The 10,175-nt window shown below is 31.6% G+C and overlaps 1 protein-coding gene across 1 annotated transcript in view; it reads left to right on the forward strand.

Annotated features, from left to right (window-relative positions):
* LOC109714572 overlaps nucleotides 9,675–10,175 on the forward strand; it is a 6,118-nt gene continuing 5,617 nt past the window's right edge. The window contains exon 1 of the mRNA XM_020239262.1: nucleotides 9,675–9,795. Within this exon, the coding sequence (XP_020094851.1) occupies nucleotides 9,675–9,795 (121 nt within the window). The remainder of the gene's footprint in view (nucleotides 9,796–10,175) is intronic.

Here is a 10,175-nt window from a genome sequence, read left to right on the forward strand (position 1 = left end):
CAACTGTTAAGATCAAACACTAATCTCGCGTTGACGCGTCTATATGTATATAGTGTATGGGGATCTCTATCTGTTGACTTAAGCTTTGAACTTGTTACAGTTCTTTAATGCGGTATTAGATCTCAGTTCATATTCATCTTGTTTATGACAAGAGTACAAATTATCAGTAATTCAGTCGTCAGCTAAAATACATAGTGCCGAAGACGTTTATTAAAGAAAACTTATGAGATAGGAGATCAACAAAGATCATAATTAAAGAGATTGCGACGACCAAAATTGTACTAAAAATCTAATCAAGTGCCTAGAAATTGAACTGGTTTTTCTGTTCCCTGGGGCTTTCTTTTTACCTGTAACACTGAGCCCTTCCAAGAATACAACTTTTTAAATATCTTGAGCCAAGGGGATGCAAGTAGCTAGTGATCATCAACATTAAGCCATAATTGTTTAAGCAAAACACTAATTAATGCTCTTAATTTATTATCCATCAACATCCACTAAAAGGTGATCAGGAACCATCTTTGACCGGTTTCACACGGATTGGACTACGGGTCAAAAATGTGGCCTAACTCACGATCGACGCGCCATTCAATTTGGTCGAGTACTCGAGTCGACTCGGCGTCAACCCTAGCTGTTTCACTTGCACAAGTGTAGCTCTCCTAAGTCATTGATGATCTACATCACAAATTTTATATTCCAATACAAATTAAAGCATAAAGTTTAGAACTCCTTGGTCACATTCAATTCTAGACAGGAGGCATCTAGAATGGCCTTAAAGCATCTTTCACGCGCGCACGCTCTTTTCGCCGAGCTAGAGCTTATCTCTTTCTGTCTATCCAGACGTTCAATCTTTTAGGTAACATGGTAACAGAGCAGGCTCAATTCTAAAGCATCTTAATTTCCTTCATTTATTATTTACCGACTTAAATCTCTTTTTGTTTTCTTTTCTACTACATTAATTCTTAAGATTTGTACCCTACATAATATGGTATATATATTCGAAAGTTATTTCTGGTTCGTTTTCTATCTGATCGATCACTATTTGCCTGCTTTACGGGGACTATAATGGCAAACTTTTTCATGTGAAGAGGAGTACTCTTGACACTCCTATAATTTCAAATAGTCTCTTATATAGGGATAGAGTAGGATTAAACTTCTTAACTCGGTTATAATATTTTGGACGGAGACTAGGCCAAAAAAATTAAGAGAGTTCAATATGTTAGGGCTAGAGTTGTTCTAAGATGAGTGACTCCGTGAAAAGTAGGACATCACAGTTAACATCAGAGCCAATCACCGATAAGAAGTATGATATGAGTTTCGATTAAGCTAGAGTAATACAATGCTTAAAGTATGGCTCTCCCGCTGACGACCATTGTAGGTAGAGTGCGGCTCCGTACAAGGTCAGTTAAAGCTAGTGAAACGAGTCTCATCTCATCTGCTACTTGTGAGTGACCTTGAGCCCGCCGAGAATGCCAGAACTTAAAGAGGAGTGAAGTGGAACACTTCTAGAACTTGAAATTAAATAGTCCTATATTAGTAGGATAAATATCTTAACCCAACTATAGTATTTCTTGGGCAGTGACTAAGTCTAAAAGGTTAAGAAATTTAAGCGTGTTATGACTAAACATGTTCTAGAATAAGTGACTCCCCAAGGAGCGGGGGCGCCACATTATATAGTGTCTGAAACACGTAATGCTGATTTTGGTTGGTAATCGTCGAAGCCATTCAAAAGTAATCAAGGAGACAACACAAGTGAAGTTAGGTTGAGATCAATTCATGGGTTTCTTAATTTCATCTACATTTGTACTTTAGTTGAAGCTATATATATAGGTGATCTTTTAAACCTACACTGTTATCATCCAGTTATAACTGTTGGATTTTTCTACTAGAGTGTATCCAAAAAAAAATCGTTGTCCTCATGTATGGACGTACTATGAATAAGATTCCAAAAATATGATAAGGCTAAATAATGATTAAAAAAGAGGATAATATCAAACTAATCCAACGTTTTAAATTGTCTCGTGGCTCGTTTTTCCCATGAGGAAATGTACTAGCTAATTGACCATTAACCTAGAGAATACAATTTTTCTCTTAATTTATTTCCAACTTAATAGAAATGGGTTTTACCCATTTCTTCAAAAAATAAAAAAGTCTCTCTCTCTCTCTCTCTCTCTCTCTCTCTCTCTCTATATATATATATATAGAGTCCGGTTACTATATTATATATCGATAGTACCAAGTTTTTAATACTATTAAGTTTTCTGTCGTTAGATTTACCCTTTAACTATTTTCACCCGTTAACTTATATTATTCAATCAACCACTCAGTCAATCTTAGGGGACCACTATCATTCTAATCTGGGATGGCCAACAGTAAAAAACTTGATAATACCAAGTGTTTGATATTAACGACAGTATAGTATAATATAATTCTATATATATAAAGAGAGAGAAAGAGAAAAAGTTGAGCTCATGTGCTTGTAAAAGTACAGAGTATTTGTGCTTATGACTTTTTGCTATCGGATTGGCTCAAAATTCGTACTACACTATTAACGATATATGTGTACTATTAAATCTTCTTAACTGGTATTCCATGAATCTTGAGCCAATCCGACGGCTAAAAGTTGCAAGCACGTTGAATTCTTGAGTTTTTAAAAGCACATAAGCTCAACTCTCTCTCTCTCTCTCTCTCTCTCTCTCTCTCTCTCTCTCTCTCTCTCTCTCTCTATATATATATATATATATATGCACACACATGAACTAAGAAAACACTACACTTATTAGTACATAATATATCATAAATATGTGTAGTATATATTTGTGTCTTTAATTATGTGATGACACCATATCTTAAATTTATTTATTTATCGTATACGTGTGTTCATGTATCTTTGTTGCACTAATTTTACTGTAAAAAGAGATAGGTAGCATACTACCCACTTCGTTTATTTCAGTTAGAAATAAACTTAGCTGGAAATGTAAATCAACTAGGATTCGAACTTGGGTCTCGAGTACTAACCATCAAATCCTTCGCCACTTGCTCTAGGGGCAGTCGGTGCCAAATAATTCTAGTAATAAGGAAACAACAATTCCAATTCTCCCCATGAAATAATGTTCACTTTCACTTTGTCTCGTTTATTTCTGCATTAATTTATCCATAATGTTGAGTTACAATAGTATATAATATATATTTTGTACTTGACTATGGCCGGGGTATATATATAAAATGTAAGTTCGGGTCTGTTCGAATGTTAGCGTAAATTACTTGGTAAAATTTTATGCGATATATATATATATATATATATATATATATATATATATACTTATATATATATATAGCGAGAGAGGAGAGAGAGAGAGAGATAGAGAGAGAGAGAGAGTTGAGCTAGAATATTATCGATAGCAAACGAGCTACGTTGTCATTCATTTGTTTTTTATGATGGAGCCTCCAAATCGACGATCGGTACCGTTGAACATGATCTATACCACTTGAAGTGTTTAGAAATCAAATTTCATATATTTTCGATATTATTCTTTTATTTATCGAGTGGACACAAAATGAGCAGTTAAAAATAAATATTCTATAAAAAATGATGATAGGAGTCTTGTAATCAAGATCAAGAGTATAGATCTTGTTTTAAATAGTTTCAAGAATTTTCTAACAAAAATTTAATTGATTTGGATATCTTTACACCGTTAAACGAGAAAACGCCTTATATCGATCATTAAAATTACAAATTTTGAAATCCTTTAATCATTAGGTAAATGATGTCGAAAAGATTTGAAATTTGATTTCTAAACACTTCAAGTGGTATAGATCATGTTCAACGATGCCGATCGTCAATTTAGAGGCTTTATCATCGAAAACAAATAGATGACAATAGAACTCGTTTGCTATCGATAGTATTCTAGCTCAACTCTCTTTCTATATATACATATATATTTCAAGTGATGAGAATTTAAGAATTTATTTTAATCCATGGAAAGATCCTAGTAGCCATTATTTCAACGTATGATACACTTCAACTTACATAATAATTTATCTTTTTTCTAAAAAAATAACTTAGAAATACTTAATCATAATCCTTATTTATTAATAAAAGGCTTTTGAGTAAACAAAATAACTAATCACTGTATCCTTATAAAATATTCATGCATTTAAATAGACTTTAGAATATGAAAAAGAGCTGGTGATTAATTATCTCACACCAATGAACTAAAGTTGTACTCAAGTTGCTTGGAAAATAATATTTATGTAACAATATATATATTATATATAATAAATATACAATTAATGTAATGAGATGCCCTAATTATTGTACTAATGGTTAGGAATCGTATCACGAAAATCAAAGGAAACCCCATCAATGCCCCCCATTTTTGCTAGTGACAAAGCCCAAGGATCATTATTATTTTTTTTTATGGCTAAAAAGATATGTACGGACCACTAACTACATGTCCACGTAACCTCCCCCAAAAGGGCTCTTTGTAGGAGCCGTAGCCCTTTTAAAGCTCATGCTCACCTACTCACAAACATAAAAAAAAAAAAAAAAAAAAAAAAGGCAATAGGGGTGGATATTTACTAATAACACCTCCTCAACTTTGCGCGTTTTTGAAATAGGCCCCTCCACTTTTACTTTGGTAACTTTCAACTTTTCTGATTTTGAGTTGTTTAAATAAGTCGAGTTGAAAATTTTATTAAACTAATCAGACCTATTTACATCCAATACTTTTCTCGTGTTTGTATATACTGAGAGATTAAACCAGTAGTAAGGAGTACAACTGGTTGAATTATCGTACTTTACAACCACGTTGTCTCTAAAAATTTAAGCTGCGAAGAAAAATACTTAATATTTTATACTCAACATTATAAACGCACTATTAGCTAGCTGGTGTAATATAATTTGCAATTTAATCAATAAAAACTTTACTAAATTGTAATAAGACATAAAGTTTGGAAATGTGTCAATTGAAAAAGAGAAGGAAGATAAAAGATAAAGTTATTGAGGGTTTCCATAGATTTTCACCACTAAAAAAAAAAAACAAGCTTAAAAAGGTGAATCTATGAGCCAAGTAATTTTATATATATCTTGCTATTATAGGGCTATTAGTGGATGGACAGGTGGTGTTTGTTCCTTTGATGTAGCCTATGGCCTCTCACCACATTAATACTTCATAGTTGCCTCTTTATCCATGCTTTAGGTTTAATGGTCCCCTATTATCATTAATTTATTCCATTTGATGCTTGTTTTGGAATGCCACTTCACTAAGCATGCACTATTTTATTCATTTTATTATTATTCTATGATTTTAATATTATTCTACGCGCGCTCCGATTGCCTCGACGGCCTGTGCGACCGACACCTGTACTCCGTGAAGCATGGATGTGACGAATAAATTAAGAAGTGGTGATCACTAGCTAAGAGGAAAATTTGAACTACGACTTTGGTTTGGGGGGGGCGGGGCGGGGTTGTCGCGAAAGACAATGGACCTCGAGACGAGCTTTTCGAATGATCGATACGGACAGCGGGATATCGTGTACTTAACTTCGAAGGGTTAATCGATCGGTTCGTCCGTCTCTTTCCGCTCAATTCTAAACTTTTGAGTGTTGATCGATCGTAATCGGGCTGCTGATTTTAAATTACGAGGGCGCGATGAGCTTTGAGTGTTTTTTTTTAAAAAAAAAATAAAAATCAAAGGTTGCTTAAGGACTACATTAGCTTGAGCAAAATTAGTAGCAATGTTATTCATTTTTAACTTGGATACGCCACAATAAACAAATACCAAAGAGGAAAGGAACTTTTAGAGGGGACCATCTCCTTTTTGGGTCCAAAAACATTCTAAAGAGAATGCATGTAAAAAGGAGTGTGTCATTGTTTCTAGAAGAGGATAGATCCTCTTGTTTCATTTGCTTATTCAAACAATCAATTTATCTTTTTTACTCCCAAAAGAGAACTTATGTTTGATTTCATTTGCGCGCTAATAAGCCGTCGAGACGTGTGCAATTACGAGATACGTTTCCAAAAGATAAATCAGCATCGAAAGTAGCGGTGCTTATTCGGCTTAGCTAGTTTCTGAATCAGCTTATGTATTCAAGAAAAAAAAAAAAAAAAAGCTCAGATGTTTGATAAACAAAGTATCGAGTTTTTCTGTGATAGGTCCCAAAAGTATTTAGAATTAAATAACAAAATGTTAGCTGTGGTATATAGTACTTGAGTAATTGCTCTGGTTGGACTAAACAAGCTCGTAATCTATTATTAAGGGCTAATCTACATACAACACATAGCATTTTGGGATTGTTAGCTAGATTAATTAACATATGAAATAAATGGTACTGCGTAATACACGCGTCGCACTTTGATTGGCTAAAGAGTTCTATGGTATTTAAGTTCAAAATGGCTTTGTCCTAAAATCAAAAGGAGATTGGACTACTTTTCATTAACAGTGTGAGTTTTTTTTTTAATTTAATTTTATTCTCAAGCTTCTACAAAAGCTCTCTAAAGTAGAGATTAAAACACAGGTGCCATGCTCGAATCCAGAACCTTTTGGACCCCATGATGAGGTGTCAATATATGAATAGTGTTGAAATGAATTTAAAAATCACAGTATAAGACAATAATTAAGAGGGTATTTTAACGTACACGCATAAACACGTACTGGACTAAAAAAATTTGGAACGAAAGCATATACAAATATTACTTTCTATTTTTTAGTAAAACCATATAAATTATATCTTAAGTAGATTAGAGTGATCTGTGCAGTTTTTTATCATCGCTTATGAAATAAACAGAATTTTTTTTTTTTTATCACAACTTGTCGTTACACATAACGTACTTCGAAGCTATACTTTAAAAATTCACCCATCAAAATCCACATTGAATCACTGTCTATATGAAAGGGCACAATTTAAGCTTAGCTTTTTGAGGGAATAATAGCATAATTTGCACTTTGTGAAGGGCATGAATATAGGTATGCAACTCATCACAAATTCACCTGGAAAAGTTGATTTATGAAAAGAGAGCTTTTTTAAAAAAATTTTTTGCTTATCTTACTTGTTATCAGGCTTTACACTTTGCAAAGAAGGACATAATTTATTGTCAAAAATTGATAGTGGATCAATGATATGAAGCAAAATGATTAATTGTTGTATTAACTTTTGCTTCTAAATGAAATCAACGAAGCGAGCAGCGTGCTACCTATCTCTAAAATAAAAATAAAAAAAAAAAAAAAAAAAAAAAAAAAAAAAAAAAAAAACTTTTGCTTCTCAGATTTGATAGCTGTGATGGGGAGAATTATTAAGAGGATCAGTTTAGGAAAACCAATTAAGCAACCATCAAACTCACTATTTTGACAGCAATTTGGTAAGTGAGCGACGCGGATCTAATCCAAAAACTTAAGTTACTAGACGAAGAAACTCTTTTATATAGGCGTGTTTGGTTCGCTCCTGTTTTCCTCTAAAATTGAAATTGAAATAGATGAATTCGTTTGTCCGTATTTGATATACAAGATTTTCATTCCGATTCCGATTCCCGGGTGAATGAGAATCCCCCACTTACTCCTTTTTCCAATTCGGGCTAAGAGGTCGGATTGGAAATTAAATCCAGGGGATTGGATTTGTTTGGATTAAATTTAACTTTTTAAGCTTATTATTTTTTAACTCAAATATAAGTTTAAATTTAAAAATTATGTTTATAAATTTTAATTTTAATTTGAACTTAAATTAAAAATTAAAATTCAATCAAGCACTTCAAATCTAATTTATAAATTTGAATTTAAAGTTAAATTTAATTTAAAATCCAAAGTTTTATTCAAATTTTATTTAAAATTTAAATTAAATTTATGGATTCAAATTGAAATTTATTATAATTTTAAGTTTGGATTTGAATAAATCGAAATTTAGTTTTATATTTTGAATTATTGGTTCAATTTCAAATTTTAATTTTTTCAAAAAAATATATTTAAAATTTTGACATAAATTTTTAGTGTTTAATTTTTAGTTTGAATTTAAACTAATATATCATAAAGATAAAATTGACATATTAATTTGGTTACGTTTCTGATATCTATCCGAATCAATTAAACACTGATAATGGAAATGGTTCATTGCGATTCCAATTCAGATAGCGAACCAAACAGAATGAAATAATGAATAATTTCGATTCCGTTTTCAGTTTTTTCTCATTTCAATTCTGATAGCGATTCCGACTTCGAACCAAACACACCCATATTTTCTATGTTATGTATGTACATTATCTCCAGTTAACTTCATTCTCAGTCTAATGGGAAAAAAAAGGGATGGCAATTTTGGAAAAAGTTGAAATTTTTAGGAGGCACATTTGAAAGAGTTTTTTTTTTTTTTTTTCCTAGAGTTAACTGCTACTTTTGACAATAATTTACCACTACTTAACTCTAAAAAGATATAATTTAAAAAAGTTAAAACATTAGAGGAATAAATTCCATCGCTTGAACATTTTAGGGGTAAAATGCAAAAGACAGATTCCTTTGAAAAATTCTTAAATAATTATCTTTTATTAGAAAAATACTAGTCAAAACAGAAAATGAAGCAAAACTAAACAATTCCTTCAACATTTTGCAACTCAAAAAATAGATTAAAAAAAAGATAATAGAAGATATCCTAATTTTCTAAATACTATCAAAATTGAAATTTTATTGAGCAATTTATTCAATTTATATAATTCTAATGCATTACATATAGATAACTCTATCTGAAAATTTATTTTTATAACGTTTTATAATTGAATTCAACAATTATCCTAAATAACTGACCTATTTGAGATAAAGGCAAAGTATTATTCCTTGAAACCTTTTTCAAGGAACTGCATTGTTCCTTGAAAAAGTATAGAAAAAAAATAAATTTGATAAAAAGAATTTTTACGGAAAACTCCTTTTTCAATTTTCCATCCATTCGGTTTCAAGAACGACTAAATTTGTTAGAAAACTATTTTTTTCAAATTTAATGGAAAATTTGTGTTTCCATTTTCCAGATTTTTTTAAAGGAAAATAAAAATATTATTTTTTCATAAATCTGAAAAAAAAATTCAATAATACTAATTTATTTTATAAAAAAAAAATTTAAAATTTTTTTTCCATAAATTCTTTTTTCTTGGAAAATATTTTTTTTATGGCCCGGCCCATAGAAACGAAATTTGAGCTAAACAGGCCGGTAATTAATTCACAAATCCAGGGGCTACTACTGCGTAGGAAACGTGAAGGCCCAACCGACACGTGTCCAGCACCCGTGCATTCCCCCAAAGCGGCAACCGGTTACCGGTTCGAGCCCCCCCCACACCCTCCCTGCGCGACACGTGTCATTCTCCTCCCTCGTTATCCATGCACGCCTCTTCGTTCTCATCCCTTCTTTGTGCTCTAGTAGCTATAAGTATATATATAGAGATAGAGATATATATAAACATATATATCTATATATATATATATATATAGAGAGANTACTTCGAGAAAGAGAGAGAGAGAGAGAGAGAGAGAGAGAGAGAGAGATATATATATATATATATCTATATATACAAATATATATAGAGATAGAGATATATATATGAATATCGATGATCTCGTGTTTCTTCCCTACTCTTGCTTCTCCGCACGTACCTATTGCTCCCTCCTAGTTAGTATTATTATTGTTATCTTTGTGGGTAATTAAATATGGCTGGGAGGGGTGTAGTAGGTCCACTGCTGTTTCTCAACCTGATTTTGTACTCCATAGTTGTGGGCTTTGCGAGTTGGAACTTGAATCACTTCATTAATGGGCACACAAATTACCCTGGTATATAGATATATATGTGGGTGTGTGTAGTGTACATGCGCTTCACTTGTTTTAGTTTTGATCTTAATGCATGGTTCTCATAGTTACTCCTTGTTTTTCGTATGTTATTTGCGGAGAAGTTATTCTGAGATATATATATATATCGGATATCGTCTCTAAATATATATATATATATATATATATATATATATATACTATATATAATATATATATATAAAAAAACACTTGTTCAAACAACTGTCACAAAGCATCAAATCCACAAGAGCTGTTTGAATACAAGCTAATAATATATAATACTATATATATATATATATATATATATTAATATATATAATATATATATACAGAATAACTTCTCCGCAAATAACATACGAAATACA

This window comes from Ananas comosus, linkage group 8, assembly GCF_001540865.1.
Source record: "Ananas comosus cultivar F153 linkage group 8, ASM154086v1, whole genome shotgun sequence".
Lineage (NCBI taxonomy): Eukaryota > Viridiplantae > Streptophyta > Magnoliopsida > Poales > Bromeliaceae > Ananas > Ananas comosus.